Genomic DNA, 22,647 nt, shown 5'->3' with positions numbered 1-22,647 from the left:
CTGTGGTGACAGAGCATCCAGACAGATTATTCTGCAAAGGGACCAAGAGACAAAATGACCCTAAGATGCTCTTTCATCCCAAACACTCTCTGTGCAAGTCTATAGTGTTGTAGTTTTACATAAATAGTTTATGTAGTTATGTTATGTGGTAACTGGTTTTAACTAGGGCTGTCAAACGATACATTTTTTTCTTAATCGCGATTAATCGTCGAATTTCAATAGTTAATCGTGATTAATCGCATGCTTGATCACGTGATTAAAATTCTATTATTTTGCATTTCAGAACTGCTTTCAACACAAAATTGTCAGTCTGTCTGAGCTAGAAGCTAACGTTAGCATGTCTGACGTGTAACGGTGAAGATGTCTGATGTCTGGGTAAGTTATATTTTTATTTTGCGACTCATTCGATCTTCACCAACCACGAGTCAGACATTGGATTTAAACAGTTTAGGTCTTCTTTATGCTAAATAAAGAATCTTTGGTGGTATGCGATTAACACGATTAAAAAAGATAACAATCAGTCTGGGGTTTTTGGAGGCCTGGGGAAAGTTTCTGGGCTGGGTGGTAAACCAGACTTCCTGTTGAAGTACGTTAAGGGCTGTCAGCTGTGTAATAATACAAAACAAGATACAAACCATTCAGCTACTGTTTACATATCCTCAAACATTTTCATCACCTCTGTAAAGAAGGAGATATGTCCACAGAATGTATTTGATAAGCCCAGATAGAGTTGACTGGTTTCCATTGATGTTCTCGTAGGTGCGAATCTTCGACACTGACTGCAACTTTGAGCCATTGTGCAGTGTGGTGGTGAAAACAACAACTGCTGCTAAATTTAGGTCGCACCTGCAAATATCACATCCAAATGGCCCTGCAAACTGAAAAACTGACATTTTGCACAATGCGTTTCTGTTAAAAAGCCAAAAGTGTGATTTACTGTCACTATTTTCATTAAGAAAAAAAAAATCCTAAGCACTTCCTGTTTGTCAGTTTGTTATATTTATGTCATCAGGTTAGGGAAAGTAAACCCTCTAACATATGTGGTTGATGCTGACACATCCTGCTCTCCACATCAGGCAGCACTGAAATGTCATGTAGCCCCTCACAAGGTGTTACTCGGTCAGCAACACTGAAGCAGTATGGAGATAACAACACTGTGTGCTATTGTTGGTGAGTACGATAACTGATTATAAGTGTGTTTCTGTGTGTGAGAAAGAAAACGGTATAAAAACAGCTAATATCTAATTAAATTGCAAGATTAAAAGATTGATTAAAGGCAGTGGAGAACAAAGCAGTTTTTAGCTTCTTTAGCTTCTTTAGCTTAGTTTTAGCTTCAGTTACCGTTTAGACAGTTGATATCCAGCGGGCAGCGTAGCAGCTAAAAGCTATTTCACCCTGTTCAGTTTTAACTCCACGAACTACTAACTGACCAGCTAATGCAGATCCTAAAGATTATTAAGCTCCTTCACATGGAACATTTCAGAGACGTATTTTGGGCCCAGACCATTTAGTGACTTGTAAACAATAAGTAAAACTTTGAATTCAATTCTGTATCTGATCGGAGGGCAGCGCAAAGACCCGAGAACTGGAGTAATATGCACTCTTTTCTTAGTTTTAGTCAAAACCACAGCAGCAGCATCCGAATAAGCTGTAGCTGTCCAATGGTCTTATTTGGTAAACCAGCGAGGAGAGCATTGCAAAAATCGACTCTGGAGTTTATATGGACATGAATAAGTTTCTGTTGGTCATTTTTGAGATGCAGATTTTGTTATAGCTTTGTTAAATAGCGAGAAAAAATACAACAGAACCTTAATCAGGCCAACACAAAACCACCCCCCCCCTTCACAACCAGATATTTCTGATATTCAGTTATAAGCAGCATCATTTGAAAACCCACAAGAGCGTCTTTCAAATGAGATGAAACCTTGTTTGCCTCCGTAAGATGTAGACGCAAACCTATAACTGTTATTGTTAGTTCACACCAACAGCAGCTAGAACGTCATGTGGGCGACGTGCCCATTGTGTAACTGTCGAGTTCTGAGGCGGCGTATGATGTAAACTTCGGTTCATCTGAGCTGTGTGAACTTTGATCAGCTTTAATCTGCAGGCTGCCGTTGCACGCTGGTTGCTCACCTCTGCATGAATGCAAAGGACGTGTGTTGCTCACGTTGTGAACACATTTAAAAATATCAATTTGTCATTATCGTTCTGTTTTTTGCAGCTGCTCTGAAAGTCATTCCCAACAGATCCCAGTTCTTTAATTATGAGCCCATCGCTCTGAGCTGTGTGGGGCCTGGTAACTCCAACGAATGGAGAGTAAAGAGGAACACATCCACCAACTCAGATGAAGAGTGTTCCAAAACTTGGGGAAAAAGAAATAAGTCCTATTGCTACGTTGATGACCTTTACCCTCTCGACACCGGAGTGTACTGGTGTGAGTTTGGAGCTGGAGGGTGCAGCAATGCCGTCAACATCACTGTGACCCGTGAGTGTAATCAAGTTTCCATCTGTAGTCATCCATGCATCAGGACTTCTGTGAAGAAAACAATGCTAAAAGTTTCACCATCTTAGATGACCATGTAAGCATGCTAACGTATGCTAATTAGCACTAAAGTGCAGCTGAGGCAGCTGAGTGGGTGAACCTAATTCCACAGCTGTCCATCCATTCAACAGCTGTTTAGACATTTCACTTAAAACCACAGATATCAACCTCATGGTGGCACCAGAGCTAAAAGTCAGGGGTTTAAGAAAGTCAGTAGGATTCTCCCTCTGGAGACCATGAATGTCGGTAGAAAATTTAATGGCTGTCCATCCAATAGTTGTTGAGATATTTCAGGCCGGATCAACAGGCATCGCAGCAAAGATTTGGGGTAAGGTTGACTCACAAAATATCAAACTGATCATTTTTTGAAACATTTATTTAATATCTTCTCTTAGCAGCAAAGGCAGACACAGCGTGATGTATTTAAAGAAGCACTTTTGGCAAACATGTTAATTCTTCCTTGGCTTAAGGGGAGAGTCCAGGAAGTTACTGCCCTCACAGGAGTGCAACTTCCAACTGTTTTCTAATCTACCTGCCGCTCTGTCACTCAGTTGGCTCCGTGATCCTGGAGAGTCCAGTCCTTCCTGTACAGGAGGGCGATTCTGTGACCCTGCGCTGCACAGTTGGGACGACGTCCTCCGCCAACCTCACGGCTGAATTCTATAAAGACGACCTCCTCGTCGGAAGCAGCTCTACAGGAGCCATGACCATCCACAATGTTAGCAAGTCTGATGAAGGTTTCTACAGGTGTAACATCACAGGAGGTGGGGGGTCACCAGGCAGCTGGCTGGCTGTCAGAGGTGAGATGAGCTTCAGCCATGAAACAGTCTGTAAAATACCACTACAATCTGTTATTTAGTTTTATATGGCATGTTATCTTTCCTAGATGGGTACTCTCTCAAAAACATAGAGCTATGAGGGATAGGGATTACCAAGAGATGGAAGTGAAGACTGATAAATGTCATCTGTTAGCTTAGCACAAAATGTTTTACCCAAGAGGACAGAGCTGTTGTGGTTGCATTGAGTGTGTTTTTTCTTATCTATTGCTTTGAAGCTGGGCATGCTGAATCTTCTCGCCCACCTCTCACATGCGTTCTGCTTCCTGTGTTGAGCGCCTGCCTCTTGCTGGCCTTGGTGATGTTTCTATACCTCTGGAGGAGACACAAAGGTCAGCCTCGTTCTCTTCCTATTTTTCAGTTCTCAGGTTTTTCCAGAGCTTTCAACCATAATTCAAAGTCCACGTAAGAGGATGGATGGATGGATGGAGTGAAATGTTTTCCAGCAGGATCCTCAGTGTAGATGACTTTAATCCTAAAGGACTAATTTCTGTTTTTGATTCATTTAAACAAGATGTTTAAATGACATGTCACTATAAAATATTGCTCAGCTTAAAGAGTCAGTTCCCCCAAATTACAAAAAGAAAACCATTCCTGCATATTTTTCTCATGAAGGAAACTGAAGTCACGTTTACAATTTCTACAGCAGCATCTCTTAATAGGAAGCGTTTGTTTTTTTTTGTTCTTCTGAATATCCTCACTGTGAGATGGACCTCATGAAAACTGCTGAGTGTTACTTTTTCCAGTCTTTTTCCATTTCAAACAGGAAATCACAAGTTTTATTCACAACATTAATACTCTTGTGGACATGTAATTGTATTTTGAAAAAATATTTTATTTTATTTATTATATTTTATTTGTTATTTTTCTATTTTCATCATTTGCATACATTTCTATATTGACCAAAAACTTCCAACCATTAGTGTTGCAAAAATAGACAAATTTTCTTATTTTCATTTCTCTTTTCTGATTTATTGTAATTCACCTATAAATAAATGACAACTGCAAGATGAAACTCTGCAAGTGTTTAACAGAGACGTGTTGTGGTGCAGGTAAAACTGACCCCGATGTGTCATACGCTGACATCACCATCACACAGAAAGTGCACCTGAAGAGAGACACAGGTAACACACACACACACACACACACACACACACAAAAGAGCAAGAAGTTAGAAGTTTATTTTACTTTATTTTACTAATTTATTTTTTTAACAGATTAAAAGATTTATAAATTGGTATTTTACTTAAAAGATCTGAGTCCTTCTTCCACCAAACTTTTGCACAGTACTGTGCATATTCATAGTGTACAATAATATTTAATTGAGCTTTGCCAGTAAGGCAGCCTTGATGTTCATGCTAATAAAGCTGATTTGATTTAAGAGCAAGCTTGAAGGTTACATCTCAGTTATGCTGCTGATCCGTCTTCAGGCTTTTCATCTTTGTGTTGTTCACAGAAATGAACACTGAACCAACTATATACTCAACAATCAAACCAGAGGCCACCTGAGAGGAACCAACTATTTTTACTATTTAATTGTTCACACATTTTATTTTGTCTTTTCCTGCTTCTTTTTTTTTTTTTTTTAAGATTTGTGCAAATAAACTAAACCTTACCCACTTATAGTTGCAACACATGTGCAAACTAACTCAGATACACACTAACACATGTTTAACCCTGTAATGCCTGACCCCAGAAATAATGGACAGAAAATTCTGATTTCTTGAATCTGGAACCTTTATTTGGCCCTTTCACAAAATTAAAAAAAAGAATTACAAAAAATTATTTGCATATAGGTTTTTCCAAATTTTATACACTATTTTACTACATACTAAAATGCAAAAAAATATGTAATTATAACTTGCTTCAACAGATTAAGTGTTCGTGTTAGAATATGACTAAAAATTTCAAAGAAAATGTCACTGGAAAATCGTAAAAATTGCAATTTTCTTTACCTTGATCCAGTGAGTTGGGAACTATCTGAATGTGGCCAACTTGGATTGTCCCATGTACTGGGTTTGAATTGTTGTAGTGATAAAGGTATCCACCAGGGGTTGGAAGACAAGTATCAGATTGGATACAAGAGGGTTTTGAGTGAAGTTTTTACCATAAGGTGATGCAATAGGTCTCAGAAATGCTTGAATCAAATTTGATGCATTTGGCATTATAGGGTTAAAACAAGACATTATATAAAGAAACAAAGTTCAGTGTCTGTATCTTCACAGTGGTTTCGCCTCACACCTTTTTTTCTTTTCTCCCACATAAAAAAAATTTGATTTGGAAATTTTATGGTCAGGTGCTGGTCTGACAACATAACTGCCACACAGGTGTAGGTGTAGGTGTAGGTGGGGGTGGGGGAAGGTTTAAAGTCTTGAGTCCTATTTTTAAACACACAAAAGGTATCGGTTTGATTTATAGCCCTACTCTACTTCCTGTTTTGCCTGCCTTTTTAGCTCACATTCACAGTATGCACAACCCTATATTCATTCACACCTGAAGTGTCATAGCTGATCAACATCATATTTCAATGTGAAGGTGCTACACATTTACTATTTAACCAAATTTTAAACACTTTTAAGTTTGACATCTTGACTTGCATGATCATTGAATCAAACTAACCTGAAAATGACCTGTTGGGCTCCTCTTCCACATGTGACAAACAAACAGCAAAAAGGGAAATAACAAGTTGAGTTCCAACCCACAGCTTTTCCTGACTATCAGCAAAACTAAAGGATATAGTGCAGCTGCATCCTTGGTTTTCTTTTGGGGGAAACAACAGCTGCTTCCCATTTCAATTTCCCACATATGACTGAGCATCCACGCAAGTCTGCTCTGTGGTGAGGTGTTAGTCTCATCATATAGAATTTATATTTTCATGCCTTAGTGCCGGCAACAGTTACAGGCGGAGGGACTATGTTTTTCAGGCTATACGTCCATCCCTTTCTCGTGGAGGCGATATCTCAACACCTTGAGGGAATTTCTTCAAATTTAGTACAAACGTTCCTCAATGACAAACTGATCAGCTATTGGTGGTCAAAATTCTAGCTATAACTCAAGATTTCCCACAGCAATTATGACAAAATTTCACATAAATTGTTAATATTTCATATGATTTTAGATAAATAGCGATTGCTAGTTTACATCACTGTAACTAGTTTCATGTTACACTGATGAGTTTTTATTCCAAACCTTCTACACTCTAAACACAGGCTGACCATGCATGTGACTGAATGTCTATAGAGTCAGCCCTGTGGTGAGGTGTTGGTCTCATCACAGGACTTGAATGCGTGACTGTCATAAGATAGCATATCATAATATTTGAATATTAGGTCATAGTTAATTGGGGTTTTTGCTGTCTTTTTATCACATTCTGCAAACAGATAAGGTGAAGCATATAAATACAGCCTACTACATGTCGGAGAGTAAAAGAAAAACAAAGGGGAAGACAAAACTTTAGGGTTTGTTGACACTAGATGTGACATTGGTTGACAAATTAAAGCCGTTATAGGCCACAGATTGTGTATAAGGACTTTATAGTAGTTCCTTTTTACACAACACTTTCTGTTATTCCTTCCTCATCCAGACAGAAATACGGTCTCAGTCACTACAGTACTGAGGCTTTTTGTTCTTCAAATGGGAAGCTGTTATGCCACCTAGTGGACATTTAGTTGTAAAGCATTTTCATTTTATATGTAGACAACATGACAATGTCCACCTCTGAATTTAAATAGACAGAATATTGATTTTATATCTTGTCTTAATATATGTGCAATAAAATGTATCATGCATGTTGTGTAGGGATACAAATTCCGATCATATCTGCTGCACAGTAGAAGCTCAGCTAATGTGACATCAAAGATAAGAAACAGCATTCACTGTTATAACTGCAACTCTGCTTATATTATTATTGTTGTGAAATTATTACTGAAGTAGGCTTAACATTTTTTTCAATCCAATTATGTTAACATCAGTTATGGGTTTTTATCAAAGCAGCAGAGCAAATGCGGCTAAAAATCATCTTCTCAGTCCAAAGACTTTAACTATCAAATACAATCAGTATTTAGAGTCACCTTGGACAGAAAGACTGAAAGACTGGTACCAACACTTAGGTAAGAATAGACGGGAGCTAACTGTTTGGAACTTGTATTGTCTCTTCATTGTCTCCACGGTGGCCCTTGGTTAAAAATTTCCCTTCCCTACGGCCCCAACCTTGAACAGTAGCGCTCATAATTCAAATGTAGTTTATTCTTTCTGCAGTTGTACCAACCTTTAACAGTAAATTATGCTAAGAGAATGATTTTCAGTACTCTTCCCTGCTCTCCTCAGCAAGTTTTTGGGGTCCAAATGAGGGAGAGAGAGGCCCAAACATCTGCTTAAGAGCTCTGAGAGCAAACCATTGTTACAAGGAGGGGCGTCAAGGCAGAAACAATGTTGATCAGTGTTATTGAATTATTTGTTGGGGACTTGAATTTATGTAAATGTGTATTCTTTGTGTTCTGTTTCTTTATGGTGTTTGTTTTCTGTAATTACTCTTTACTTTACATAGCCTTGACACAACTTATTGGTCTTCTCCTTTTAATTACCTGCAGCAGGTAAGTTAGGTTTGCACGAAGGTGGTTGGTGTTGGTGTGTCATGGGTGGAGTAGGCTTTATGAAGCCTTGCAGCTTCAAACAAAGCGGGTACAGCGACATCTGGTGGTTTGCAAGCTCTTCAAGACATGGTCCAAAAAACTCAATGATTTGAAGTTTTAAGTTTTAGTCTCATGCAATAAAAGTTAGAAGCCAGTGTACTCTCTAATCTGTAATACTTGTGTATTATTAATGTTAATGTGCACAATTTTACAGTGAAGTCTTTGTTAAATAAATTGTCTAGAAACATTTGATATATTTTACATGTACTGTGACTGGAGAAGGATGTTAATCAGATTAACTTATTACTTTTTTTAAATTATTGCTGGTAATGTTTTCATAAAATAAAACATTGGACATGGATTTTGATTGTTAATTTGCTTTACATTTATTTAAGTTGATAACTGAAATAGATTTTCAACCATGTATGAATCATCAACTAGGTTGGACCACAAAGAAGGTGACAGTTACAGTTTTTAATGAAAATCAAAGTTACACAAAGCAAGATCAGACTTTAAAGATGGGTTTGAGGCCACATGTGGTACTAAGAACCTGGTTGCAAAGGATGAGTTCTAATGATGTACATAAGACATTATAGCATCAATCAAAACACAATGAAGAGGGGAAAAAGTTAGTTGAAGCAGAATTAATTAAAATTATGTCCATAATCTGAAGCTAAACAATAGACATTGTTTTCCTTAAGTAAAAAACAGCTCAGCAAAAGCCTAAAAAAGTATCAAGGGGAAAACAAATTCACACTGGTGAAAGGAGGTGTCATATCTATACATCTACCTAAGATTCAAAAAGGTGTGATTTTCTTTTGTTAAAAAGCCACAGAGTACACAATATTTTTTACTGGTGATGGGATGTATTTTTAAGCACAAGACAATCTTGCAGAGTGTGCCACCTCTTATTAGTGTATTAGTTGAAAAGACATCAAATACCATCATTGCTTGATTCGGGTGTAATGCCAACTATGAATACTTGAGCACAAAACACCTGTTAGCTGTTATTCTGATGCTGGTATAACTGGTATTGGTAGGAGGCAAGGACATTCTGGTAATGGTGAAAAAGAGATATATGTGTGAGAGAAGGACACAGGATAGAGGAATTCTGAGTAGTAGCTGTGACTACATCGATAGAGGGGGTTGATATAACAGCCCCTGCAGATGTGGTGGTAGCTTGGCCAGATGTAGATGAAGTTCCAGGTGTGTTTGTAAAAAGTCCTGATGTGGTACTGACAGGGGCAGATGTGGTGATAGCTTGGCCAGATGTAGACGAAGTTCCAGGTGTGGTTGTAAAAAGCTCAGATGTGGTACTGACAGGGGCAGATGTGGTGGTAGCTTGGCCAGATGTAGGCGAAGTTCCAGGTGTGGTTGTAAAAAGCTCAGATGTGGTACTGACAGGGGCAGATGTGGTGGTAGCTTGGCCAGATGTAGACGAAGTTCCAGGTGTGGTTGTAAAAAGCTCAGATGTGGTACTGACAGGGGCAGATGTGGTGGTAGCTTGGCCAGATGTAGACGAAGTTCCAGGTGTGGTTGTAAAAAGCTCAGATGTGGTACTGACAGGGGCAGATGTGGTGGTAGCTTGGCCAGATGTAGACAAAGTTCCAGGTGTGGTTGTAAAAAGCTCAGATGTGGTACTGACAGGGGCAGATGTGGTGGTAGCTTGGCCAGATGTAGATGAAGTTCCAGGTGTGGTTGTAAAAAGCTCAGATGTGGTACTGACAGGGGCAGATGTGGTAGTAACAGCCACAGAAGATGTGGTGTGAATGAATGTTCTGTGGGACATTGCAGTTGTTGAAAGCTTGGCCTCAGTCTGCGGAATGGCAGATGATTGTTGGGTAGTGGTTGCTGTATTGATAGTATTGGCTTTTGCTTGAAAGGTAGTGGTTTTGTGAGGACTTGTTGGTACAACAGGGTTACTGTCAGCAGGAGCTGTGGGGGTGGTAGCAGTAACAGATACAGTCGTGGCTGGAACAGAAGAAACTACTTTGGGCGTAACTGCTGGAGTTATAACAGCGATAAGAGTGGTGGTAGGAGTCTTAGGAACAGTAGTGGCAAGAGGATGTTCATAATTTGGATGACGAGTAGTAGCAGTTTTAGGAGCAGCAGGAGGGAGCTTGATCGGAGGCAAACCCACAATTCCCGTTCCTCCCAGTGATGTGAAAAATGCCCCTGCTATTCCTGAAAATGCACTTGCAATTCCCCCAAATAATCCTGCTAAAGCCCCTGCTAGACCTCCACCCCCCCCTCCACTGCCTGGAATAGGTAATGGTGGCACTGCGTCTCCTCCTCCTTGGTTTCCTTGATTGTTTTCTTGCTCACGTTTGTTTTTTTCATCTTTCTTCTTTGTAGTTGTGGTAGTGGTTGTAGTGGTAGCTGTCGTAGAGGAGGTGGTTGTAGTAGTAGTAGTAGTGGTAGTTTTAGGGGTTGTTGTAGGGGCTGTGGTTGTTGTTAGAATGGTAGTAGTTTGGGGTTTAGTAGTTGTAGGAAAAATGGTCGTGGTTAGAGGGAGAGTGGTCGTTAGAGGAATAGTTGTTGTTGGTGTTTCTGTAGTCGTAGGTCTTGTGGTGCTCAGAGTGGCAGTAGTAGTTGAGCGAGTACTGGTTGTTGTAGCAGCTTGGCCAGTTGTAGTTGTGGGAGGGCCAGATGTTGTAGTGGAAGGAAAAGGTGTGGTAGTAAATGTCCCAGATGTTGTACTGGGCCGACCAGGTGTGGTAGTAGTAGGAGAAGATGTGGTAGTAAGAGGGAAGGTTGTGGTACTGACAGGGGCAGATGTGGTGGTAGCTTGGCCAGATGTAGACGAAGTTCCAGGTGTGGTTGTAAAAAGCTCAGATGTGGTACTGACAGGGGCAGATGTGGTGGTAGCTTGGCCAGATGTAGACGAAGTTCCAGGTGTGGTTGTAAAAAGTCCAGATGTGGTACTGACAGGGGCAGATGTGGTGGTAGCTTGGCCAGATGTAGACGAAGTTCCAGGTGTGGTTGTAAAAAGCTCAGATGTGGCACTGGCAGGGGCAGATGTGGTGGTAGCTTGGCCAGATGTAGACGAAGTTCCAGGTGTGGTTGTAAAAAGTCCCGATGTGGTACTGACAGGGGCAGATGTGGTGGTAGCTTGGCCAGATGTAGACGAAGTTCCAGGTGTGGTTGTAAAAAGCTCAGATGTGGTACTGACAGGGGCAGATGTGGTGGTAGCTTGGCCAGATGTAGACGAAGTTCCAGGTGTGGTTGTAAAAAGCTCAGATGTGGTACTGACAGGGGCAGATGTGGTGGTAGCTTGGCCAGATGTAGACGAAGTTCCAGGTGTGGTTGTAAAAAGCTCAGATGTGGTACTGACAGGGGCAGATGTGATGGTAGCTTGGCCAGATGTAGATGAAGTTCCAGGTGTGGTTGTAAAAAGCTCAGATGTGGTACTGACAGGGGCAGATGTGGTAGTAGCAACTTGGCCAGATGTGGGTGAAGTTCCAGGTGTAGTAAAAAGCTCAGATGTGGTACTGACAGGGGCAGATGTGGTGGTAGCTTGGACAGATGTAGACGAAGTTCCAGGTGTGGTTGTAAAAAGCTCAGATGTGGTACTGACAGGGGCAGATGTGGTAGTAGCTTGGCCAGATGTAGACAAAGTTCCAGGTGTGGTTGTAAAAAGCTCAGATGTGGTACTGACAGGGGCAGATGTGGTAGTAGCTTGGCCAGATGTAGACGAAGTTCCAGGTGTGGTTGTAAAAAGCTCAGATGTGGTACTGGCAGGGGCAGATGTGGTGGTAGCTTGGCCAGATGTAGACGAAGTTCCAGGTGTGGTTGTAAAAAGTCCCGATGTGGTACTGACAGGGGCAGATGTAGTGGTAGCTTGGCCAGATGTAGACGAAGTTCCAGGTGTGGTTGTAAAAAGCTCAGATGTGGTACTGACAGGGGCAGATGTGGTGGTAGCTTGGCCAGATGTAGACGAAGTTCCAGGTGTGGTTGTAAAAAGTCCCGATGTGGTACTGACAGGGGCAGATGTGGTGGTAGCTTGGCCAGATGTAGACGAAGTTCCAGGTGTGGTTGTAAAAAGCTCAGATGTGGTACTGACAGGGGCAGATGTGGTGGTAGCTTGGCCAGATGTAGACGAAGTTCCAGGTGTGGTTGTAAAAAGCTCAGATGTGGTACTGACAGGGGCAGATGTGGTGGTAGCTTGGCCAGATGTAGATGAAGTTCCAGGTGTGGTTGTAAAAAGCTCAGATGTGGTACTGACAGGGGCAGATGTGGTGGTAGCTTGGCCAGATGTAGACGAAGTTCCAGGTGTAGTAAAAAGTCCCGATGTGGTACTGACAGGGGCAGATGTGGTGGTAGCTTGGCCAGATGTAGACGAAGTTCCAGGTGTGGTTGTAAAAAGTCCCGATGTGGTACTGACAGGGGCAGATGTGGTGGTAGCTTGGCCAGATGTAGGCGAAGTTCCAGGTGTGGTTGTAAAAAGCTCAGATGTGGTACTGACAGGGGCAGATGTGGTGGTAGCTTGGCCAGATGTAGACGAAGTTCCAGGTGTGGTTGTAAAAAGCTCAGATGTGGTACTGACAGGGGCAGATGTGGTGGTAGCTTGGCCAGATGTAGACGAAGTTCCAGGTGTGGTTGTAAAAAGCTCAGATGTGGTACTGACAGGGGCAGATGTGGTGGTAGCTTGGCCAGATGTAGACGAAGTTCCAGGTGTGGTTGTAAAAAGCTCAGATGTGGTACTAGCAGGGGCAGATGTAGTGGTAGCTTGGCCAGATGTAGACGAAGTTCCAGGTGTGGTTGTAAAAAGTCCCGATGTGGTACTGACAGGGGCAGATGTGGTGGTAGCTTGGCCAGATGTAGATGAAGTTCCAGGTGTGGTTGTAAAAAGCTCAGATGTGGTACTGACAGGGGCAGATGTGGTAGTAGCAACTTGGCCAGATGTGGGTGAAGTTCCAGGTGTAGTAAAAAGCTCAGATGTGGTACTGAGAGGGGTAGATGTGTTAGAAAGTGGTTCAGATGTGGTAGTAAGAAGAACAGATGTTGTTGTATAAGGGCCAGATGTAGCAGTGGGTGAGCCAGGTGTGGTGGTTGGTATTTCAGATGTGGTAGGAAGATGGGCAGATGTTGAAACTTGAGGGGTAGAGGTAGTTGTGGGAGGAGCAGAAGTACTTGAAATGAGTGGTGGGCAATGGCAGTTTTTATCTTTGTTGTTGAGGTGTGGGTAAAACTGATTGACAGTTGTGTGGAGAGGACATTGTGTTCCAGGAAATACTTCAAATGTTGTTCCCATTTTAGCATGAAGCTCTGCCAAGGTTTTTGTCTGCAGATATTGACTATTTTGTTCAATGTTTTTGCCCCAGTGTGTACTTGCTAACCACGTACTCTGACTGTGACTGTAGCAACAGAATGCCGACCAGAGCATGGATGGAATATTGGTCTTGTTGTTGAGGATGTCGTTGGCGCTTGGCTCTGCTCCAATTACCACAAAGCCTTCTGTACGTTTGTTGTTGTCAATGCAGTATTCATTCAAAACACATTTGATGCAGTTCTCCATTCTGTTCCAGCTTCCCTTGTTAAACGTGCCTTCTTGGGGAACAATGTTGGTCAAGGTGAAGGTAGATTTTTTATCTGTTATGGTAAAGCCATAAGAGCTTGGTAATAAATGCCCTCTGTCGAATCCTTGGCTGTTATTGTAATCAGCTGTCACAGCCTGGTGGTTGTAGGTCATGCGCGTGTTTGCTTGGCGCATGTTGATGCTGCCATGTAAGTCCTCGAGCTGTAATAAATGGAAAGCTAAATTACTGATGTGGGTTGGACAGCAGTAAAATAGATTAAATGTACAAACACTAATTTGTTCCACAAAGATTCATAACTTCAATTAAACTCAGCAATCTCATGCAATGTGAGCATGATACTGGGCAAGCTTAGATTCACTAGGAGAAGTAGCTTGTCTTATGCCCAACATGCAACAATATTATACACTGTAAAACATTTGAGACTGCTCAGTAAATGATAAACATGATCAGCTATTAATACGATTATTGTTAATAAGAGCAGTAGCAGCAACTAGGAGTTTGAGCGTTGAGTCAACTAGTTTGGTGCTACAGCACTGTGGCCAGTATAATGGCCTGTAGGTATGTAGAAAAATCAAAATCAATATTACTCTTGTAAATTAATAACAGTTTTAGTTTTCTGTCAAAATACACACCTGGGGTTCTATCATCCATTTACATGAGGGTCTCTTGTGTGGTTGGTGTCCTTTGTACTTGTAAGCAGAAAACACTGGAATCTTGTTATTGGTGTCGTAGAGAGTGAAGAATGTTCTAGTGTTGTTAAATGTCTGGCAAATGGCTTTGTATCTGTTCTGGTCCTGGATGTTGCCTCCCTCCAAGATTCCTCTAATGTTCGGTGGAGTTTCCTGAAGAAAAAAATCTGCACAGTCGGACACTGATACCACCACTTCTGTTACTGCAGGACCGATGGGTAGGAGGAGGAGAGCAGCAAGAGGCAGGAGGCACCACATGTTCCGTAATGCCATCGCCAAACACTGTTGATAGGTGAGGGGGTAGAAAAATGTTGATTTTCTTTCATTTAAACCAGAGTAAAAGGTTGCCTGTTGCATGTCAAAGCAAAATAAATGTATGACTGGATTTACTTTGTAGAGTTGGAGACTTTTCTCTAGAGCTTTACAACTGGGTTGTTCACAATATATGTATAAATTACTTCTCTGTATCAAGGTTTACTCAAAGAAAAAGAAATTTGTACGTCATATTAAAACTTGATAAATCTCCATAAAGCATCTTACATCTATTCTATTTAAATTACAATTTTTTTGCAACCATCCATACACAAATGTATTACATGTACATATATTGAAATATACATAGCCTACATAAAACACAAAATTTATATATGAAATTAGAAATTGGAACAATTTCATATATTGACATATAATATATACATATAAGTCACACTGAAGCTGTGGTGTTATGTCATTCCTGCCAATTTGTATTCACTAAAATGACAAAAACACATAACAGATGAATAAAATACAGAATAACACAAGAAAAAAATCTGAGAAAAACTTATCACCTCTCAGGTTCCCTGAGAATCCGCTTAATTGGCGTTGGTGGAAACAAGATGGTCTTCTTCAAATATGAACTGAACCTGAGGAGGAAGTCTGATTTTATGCTCAACCATGCATGAAAGTGGGTGTGCTCTTACCATCAGTAAGCTGCTTGCTCTTAATTTACCTTTCTGGAACCAGAGAAAACTGGCAGCACTGTGCTTCACATTTGCACATTACAACTGACTGCAGAATTGAAATGGATTTTTTTAAAGATACATAACGACACGTTGAGCAGAAAACAAAGCAGTAAAATGACAACACAAAAACTAAAACATTGAAAGAAATGTTTAGAGATGACAACGTCTATCGACCACTTTGGTCTAAACTGAAATATCTCAAAATCTATCAGATGGGTTGTTATTACATTCAATACATTTATCACACTATGAGCTTGTTTTATACTTTATGTATTTATGTGTCTTTTATTACTTTATTCTTTATCCTATTATTGTTATTATACCCAGATGAAGTCTCCTGACTTTGGTGATCCCCCGGCTTTTCTTTGACCAGCACCATGAGGTTGACATGTTTGGTTATTAGTGTAACATCTGTTCAGATGTGTTACGTTAGCCACAGTAAATGCAGACTTGGAGTTCACTGTGTCCTAACTGAGTTTAACGTTTCTGATTTTCACATCAAACTGAAACCAGAACTGTTGGTATGACCCCTTAAATGTCACTGTCTTCTACAGCAGGAGCTATATATGTCTCTGTCTTAGAGATTTCTGCGCGTTTTCACAGAAATCTCTTGTTCCCCTTTTACATGATTTTTTTTTTCATGGTTCTAGGAAAGGTTATAACCCTGTGGAAACATTATACACTAATGAACTGTCATGATTTGTTGTATTGATAGATGTCTGATACTTTAAGATAGAAAATGTTGTATTTGCAACTTTACTAGAAAGAACTATGACCTTTACTATCATGTCTTTGATGTTCAATTCCAGCATCATTTTTGGAGAATATTAACTAAAACTAACTGTATAACTGTAAATACAAATATCAACAGACAATAGATTTATCAGGCCTAGTAGTGTTTATATTTCTTTCTTCAAGGCTGCAAACAGCACTAACAAACTGGGCCAATACGGTGGGGCAACAATGTAATAAATGTAGATTTTGGCAGCTGAACTTTATGCTGAGTCTATATGAAGTGACAGGGATATTAAGAGAAATGAAACTATGTGCCTAGACGTCAGGTTCTGTTCAAATTCAGAGAATTGTTTTTTAAGACACGTGAAAAATGCTGCACAAGCAGACAGGCAAGTATAGATATGGAGGTGGGAGTTCCTCCACAACACCAGCAACACAACAGTTTTGCTTCTACTGCCATGAAACCGTATCTCCTCAAAACTATGTTAATGTAATACTGATTTTTTAAATTGATTTCCAATTGAGTGTCTGAAGCACATGCAGGTTTAGAAACATTTGGAAAATTTCAAACTGTATCAATAACTAGCTGTCACTCCAAATAGTCTGCAGCAGTGGTTCCCAACCTGTGGCCCTCTGCCCCCTGGAGGGTTGCGAAGGTATGGCAAGTGGGCAGACAAAGTCATTTGAAAAGCAGTAATTATCCTGAAATAAAAAATATAAACCATTAAATATTTAAAAATTACCCTGAGAATGCATTATTTGGGATCTGTATTTTTATGGGGTTGGATGTGGACTCCCAACATCTTTGAGGTTTTCAAATGGGCCATGAGTTGGAAAAGGTTGGGAACCCATTGGCCTACAGTCATGGACAGACTATGAGACAACAAACCCCTGGACACAAATGTAAATGTAAAAAGCCTTTCCCTCTCTTACACTGTAGTGAGAAACACATACTGAAAAAGCCTGACTAGTTGTTTGTGGGCATTTTGCTTCTTGTTGTTGTTTTGCATCTTTTTTCTCAGCAAAAGGTCAAAGACCACACACCAGAGGTTTAAAAGCTTAGCGTACTGCTTCATATAAAAAAAGAAGTATTAATATATGTATGTATTTGTGGAATTACTCTAAACTAACTATTAAAAAAAGAGGGGATGTGTCACCACAAGCAGGAGGAAAGGGGAAAGTAGTCCAAGGCCCCGAGGTTTACTGCTTCCTCACAGTCACTAGACAACTTTCTGAGCCACCACCATGGACCAGGCTAGTTACAGACTCCATTAAACTACACCTTTAGTTGCAGCATCTGGAGCAGACCCACAGAAAAACAAGCGAATGCACATCCAGACACCCTGGGCTAATAAAATAAACACACCTGTCCTCTAGGACTCCTTTAAGCTACAGTGTAAGGCCACAGTACATCATCTGCACGTAAAAACGAATGGAAGTTCGGTGTAACTCCAAAAGCCATAAAACTTGCGAACAGCTGTAATATAGCGATGGTCTCCTTGTACTTTTCTCACATGTCTCTGTGTGGTGGGTTTTTTTTGGGGTTTTTTTAAAATGTGAAAATGAATTGTCTCTTGCCTTAAATTGGCCAATGAGCATGAATAAAGTATTTAAACTGAAGTGGATGAAAACGTCCACTAGGTGGGGTGAGACAGTGGCATATGATCTCTAATCTCCTCCTCATGTTTACAAAGGTAAACTTCTCTTTAAAAAAAAACATTTAATAAATGCATTTTTATAAAGCTGGTGATCAAAATAAGACAATAAAGTATATAAAAATATAGCAGAATTTAAAAACAAAAATATATTTGTCAGCATATAAACAAAGCTATAGCTGCTCTTCTTCTTCGCCATCCGCAGGAAACAAGACTTATCACAGAGATGAGAGATGTTCAGAGACTCTCTTTACTTCATCTTGAGCTGCAACAGAAGAACATGAAGCCTTCAAGAGGAGCATCCATGTACAGCAATAATCATAACTTCTTTAAGATTATAAATCCAGATAAGTGCTAGTGCTTTAGCTGCCGAGGACACTGATGCAATGTAATACTTCCATACACATATATTATACATGGTGGAATATGATATGATTCCAATTGTTTTTAAATATTGTCCATGATTTTCAGGGGAATTCCTACCTTTAGCCAGGTTTCTGTGGACTTTCACGCAGACTATGAGCAACAAAGTGTAAAGGGTGGTCAGCAGGATGGTACATATCAGCCTGGGCAGAGACATGAGAGGAGGCTGAGCTCTGACTGCACAGGAGACAGAAAAAAAAACAAACAAAAAACAAAACATGTAATTAATCAAAGAAAGACACTTTAGTTCAGTTTTCATCCAAACATCAGTGAACCAACGTCTTGTTACTAGAGCTTCAGAGAGAAGCTTGAGCGAGATGATGAAAAACTACCTTTAGATTGTTTTTGGTGCTTAAATTACAAATATGTCTTCTTATGGATATCAACACTTCAAATAAAACAATGGAAAAGTGTAAAATATGGGACCTTTAATGCACCAGCTTCCTTCCCATTTGTTGTGTTTTTTCGTCAGTGCTGCACATGAGGACAGTTTGGAGGTTCTTTACCTGGGTAAAACTTGTGTCTTTTTGGTGTCTGAGTTGTCACCAGTCTTATGCTTTATGAAACTGACAATCTGGTAAAAAAAAAAAACCCAAAAACATGGCTGCTCCATGCAACATTTGCTCAAGTGTGCAAATGCATTCTGTCACTTTTAACATTAGCAAGCAAACAAAATGAACCAGACCTCTCCTGCCCACAGCCAGCCAGCTCTGTGGCGACTGTCCTTTTGTGGGGTGCCCACACTTGTAGAAACCTTCATCCGACTTGGACACTGTCAAGGTCATGTTTCCTGCAGGATGGGTCCCGATGTAAACACCATCTTTGTAGAACTTTGCAGAGAAATTAGAGGTGGCTTTGCTGTCGTCTTCTTCTTTGTAAGAGCAGCGAAGCATCACTTCCTCTCCGTCTGCCACAGGCAGAGCAGGGCTCTCCAGGATGACAACACCCTCTGAAAAACACAGCGTTCTGTTATCATTCTTATGTACTCTACACTTTAAAGCCAGTGTATGGATTGTTTCACTAAACCACAGCTAAAAATGAGCTATTCAGTTCCCTGCAAACCAGCAGAGCATAAAGCCAGCATCAAATATAAACACAACATCTGGTATTACCACTGACAGTGATGTTGATGGTGTTACTGCACTCCCCATGCTCAGACTGACACCAGTACACGCCACTGTCTGATGGGTAGGTATTGTGAATGGTGCAGGACGACTCATTTGACATTCCCCAGCCGGGCTCGCACGGCTCAGAAATCTGAGAGGAGGTGTTTCTCTTCAGTATCCAGGCTCCAGAGTTTTCCGACGCTGCACAGCTCAGACTGATGTGGTCATACCAAAAGAACTGAAGTCTGTTGGGATGGATGTTCAGTGTGGCAGCTGGGGGTTCAAACGGGAAATAATAAAAAAAAAAGTGAAGATGTTGCCTTCTTTTTGAAAACATCTCTGAGGTGTTGCTGCTGCTGCCACTGGCATCAGACTGTAGATCTATTGTGCAACTTAGATGCAGTGATGAATTGCAACTTTCATGAGCATGCAGCTTTTTACCATGGCACACATGTAGATAAGCAGTTTACATTCAAACCTGCTAGCTGCATTTGTGATCTAAATACCGCAGGCATTCCTCATTAGTTCAAACAAAGAGTAGTTTCCATGTAAATCTCAGAGGGGCCATTAAAATGTTACATTACCACAGTTGTTTTTTCAAAGATGAGTGCTGAGGTGACGATTAAACTGCATCTATTTAACTGAGCCTGAGACACTTTTTTTTCACCATATACACACATACGGAGCAGTTTGAGGTTCAGTGTCTTGCTTAATAACAATCTGGCAGCAACAAATCTTCCTCAAGAACTTTTGCACAATGTAAACACAACAAAGCATGGCAGAACCTGAGGGGAGGCTACTGTATGCTTTTTAATGTGGAGCTTACAGCTGAAAAAACAGCAGTGATGTCAGTGTAGATTCAAAACTTTCCTCTGTTGTCGTTGACATTGCTGTTGGAAACTGCTGCAGAGCTTAACCTACGCACCAGAGATTGCAGGACAGAAGCCGTTGTGCACACACAAATGTGTAAATAAAGCAAGTTCCTCACTGGCTTTATATTAAAAGTCACAAATATTATAAGAAATATAAGTAAGTCTCTCAGGGGAATGAGTTGAAGATGTGTTGCAGTTCACATTAATAACCTAAATAACATCAAATATAGAAACTAATCAGCCCAACCAGAGCAGCTTGCTGTAACCATAAGGCAATAAAAGTTTTATGAGTAACATTGTACAAAAAGAGGAAGAGTTGTAGCTGTCAGCCAAGGTCTGTGCAGACCTGGCTTCAATTGAACCCTTTTTAAACCACATTCACGTTTTCAGCATCATCCTTATTCTGAGTTACATCAACAATATGTCTCAACACACTAGTTGGAAAATGAGCAAGTAAAAGTGAAAACAGAAACCTGAATTGATTTCTTCCTGTTCTCTAAATCATAACTGTTTTTTCAGAGATAGAAGGAGGTTAAAGAAAGTAGGAAAATACAGAGTACGTGATGACATTTTTTTGGATAAAATTAAAATAGCTCACAAAGCATTAGACAGAGTGAGGTGACCGCCATCCTCAACGTAGCTGTTGTTCTTCTTCCTCTTTGTTCAAAAGTTTCACCCTGCAGCCCACATCCTGCTTTTATAGAAAAGCCCAGACACAAAAAAGGCTGTCCTGGAAATGACACTTAGACTATACATAAAAGCTCTGACAAAGGCTGAATTTAAACCTGCTGCACACATTATGTAATAAAGATGTGAGGTCTATTTTATTACCGATATTAATCTGTAACTGCATTAAACCATTTCACATCTGACTTCATTTTCCCTCTTTTGATGCAAGAAAGTCTTTGTGTTATCACATGCAGCAGCTTGTGTCAAGTAGCTGCAGACATGCAGTTTTCCAGTGAAGTAGACAGGTGAGACATGACCCGTTCTGTCAGCAGAGGCTGTGTTTATTACATTTCTAACCAATGACCAGCAGAAGTGACGAGTGCTGCTGGCAGAATTCATAAGCTGTAAGAAGCGAGGAGGAAGAAGTGAGGCGTTTGGCAAATGTAAAACAGGTTTCACTGAGGAGGCTGAAGTGTGAACTGCCCCAAACCAACTGAAAGGTCAGGACGCAGCTGCTAACATTAGCTTGCTTCCTGAACAGCCTGGGGTTAGCAAATGCCCAGTTTCCTTAAATATTAACATTACTGAGTTCCTCAGAATACTGCAGGTCAGCTGAACCTGTGCTCATCTTGATACAGCAATCCAGATCCAAGTCTACACACACCTGCAGTTTCAATGCCCCCTGCTACGCCAGTCAGATGCTAATGACACAGTATCTTCGACGCTTGCTTTTGAAATTCATACATTTGTGACTTGAGCTCATTGCTCTTTCTGAAATAATAAAGAAATAAAATAATCACTGCAGATGGCAAATAAGCACTTACAGTAACAAATCATTTCACACTATGTCAGTAGTTCTTGTTGACTGAAGTCCTCATGTGTTACAGTTTGCTGTTGATCCTCTATTTAGGCGTGAGCCTCACTAAGTGCCCTCTAACCTCTACGTACTTCAGCTCGCAGGAGGCACTGTGAGAGCTGTCTGGCGGTGTCAACGAACAGGAAATTCAAATGTATCTTCTCCCTCTTTGCTGACGACCACAGATAAAGTCATGAAGACTGTTTCGCTGGAAGTTGACTACATGTAAAGTTTGCTACAAGGTGAGAAACTGCGCGGGACGTCATTACGGCCAAGCTGTTACTGCTGATGTAGGAGTGCTCACACTTGTGGTGTTTGCACAGTTTTTGTTTTTTAGTCGAATTCCAGAAAACTTTTTGTTGTATGTATCACATGCATGTGTAGTCTCTGCACACCCACGCAGATTCACACCTACCCCACAAGCCCTGCGCCAGATACACGAAAGAACAGGAAATTAAGCAGACTGAACTCCAACAGTGATGCAGACAAATCAAAACGGACAGGCTGCAGAACATGTCCAATTTATCATAACAGCAACAAGTGATAAAACCGAAAGTCCTAGTTTGCACAAAGCTCCGTTTTACAACTTTCATTGTTAGTACATTTAAACCAACGTGTTAGTTACGATGACGAAGGCTGACAGAAGAAATGAACACAAGCAGGATGTTGATCAATGCACCAGAGGTTCAAGCTGCAGGTCAGAAACCTGCCCAGAGGGGCCCCTCACTCTTCATCTCTCTCTGGGGGCCTCCTAAACCTTGACTTCAAGGGGCTTGAGCTCCTGTAGGTCCAAGCCTTACCTACCCTTCTTTGGAGTTTTTTTTTGTCTTACATCAATAATATTGAAGTTACACTTATGAAAACAGTGTATTTTTGAATAAACCTGAAGATGTTGTAGATTTAATGTGTCAGAAAATTGTTTTTAGGTTTTTTAGTTTTTTTTTAGCCTCTAAACGAGCAGAGACAGAGCATCTTTGTGAAGACACCGTGGCTGTAAAAAAATCTGCCTTAAAACGTTGATAGCAACAGTTCATGCATTAAAGTGAATGAACCAATTAAAATGTCTTCTATATTATGAGATAAAGAATAGAA

General features: G+C 40.6%; 3 protein-coding genes across 4 annotated transcripts; 1 reads left to right on the top strand and 2 right to left on the bottom strand.

The window, feature by feature from the left end:
• Positions 1-462: 462 nt before the first annotated feature.
• LOC139607152 (low affinity immunoglobulin gamma Fc region receptor II-like) lies at positions 463-14,623 on the top strand. 2 transcript variants are annotated; one of them, XM_071459818.1, is made up of 6 exons: positions 463-1,170; positions 2,222-2,485; positions 3,094-3,342; positions 3,597-3,710; positions 4,431-4,502; positions 14,448-14,623. In XM_071459818.1, the coding sequence occupies exons 1-6, from the start codon at positions 1,140-1,142 to the stop codon at positions 14,525-14,527; spliced, it is 810 nt and encodes a 269-aa protein (XP_071315919.1). In that variant the 5' UTR covers positions 463-1,139; the 3' UTR covers positions 14,528-14,623. The 2 variants fall into 2 exon arrangements, with proteins under 2 accessions (XP_071315919.1, XP_071315920.1); XM_071459819.1 differs by lacking the exon at positions 14,448-14,623 and adding an exon at positions 4,835-4,957.
• On the bottom strand, positions 9,010-14,133 carry LOC139606612 (mucin-2-like). The gene has a single exon (XM_071458871.1). It carries the CDS (start codon positions 13,720-13,722, stop codon positions 9,010-9,012), a length of 4,713 nt encoding a protein of 1,570 aa, XP_071314972.1. The 5' UTR covers positions 13,723-14,133.
• Positions 14,624-14,958: 335 nt separating the features above from the next.
• LOC139607153 (Fc receptor-like protein 5) lies at positions 14,959-20,715 on the bottom strand. Its single transcript, XM_071459820.1, has 5 exons — positions 20,629-20,715; positions 19,165-19,431; positions 18,738-19,001; positions 18,113-18,229; positions 14,959-17,894 (listed from the first exon to the last, which is right to left on the bottom strand). The coding sequence occupies exons 1-5, from the start codon at positions 20,657-20,659 to the stop codon at positions 17,848-17,850; spliced, it is 726 nt and encodes a 241-aa protein (XP_071315921.1). The 5' UTR covers positions 20,660-20,715; the 3' UTR covers positions 14,959-17,847.
• Between the last annotated feature and the right edge of the window lie 1,932 nt (positions 20,716-22,647).

This window comes from Trachinotus anak, unplaced genomic scaffold, assembly GCF_046630095.1.
Source record: "Trachinotus anak isolate AG129_WGS33_773 ecotype Australia unplaced genomic scaffold, CSIRO_AGI_Tana_v1 ptg000023l, whole genome shotgun sequence".
NCBI lineage: Eukaryota > Metazoa > Chordata > Actinopteri > Carangiformes > Carangidae > Trachinotus > Trachinotus anak.
Note: the sequence above shows the minus strand (reverse complement) of the source record. Positions and strands in the feature narration are given on the sequence as shown.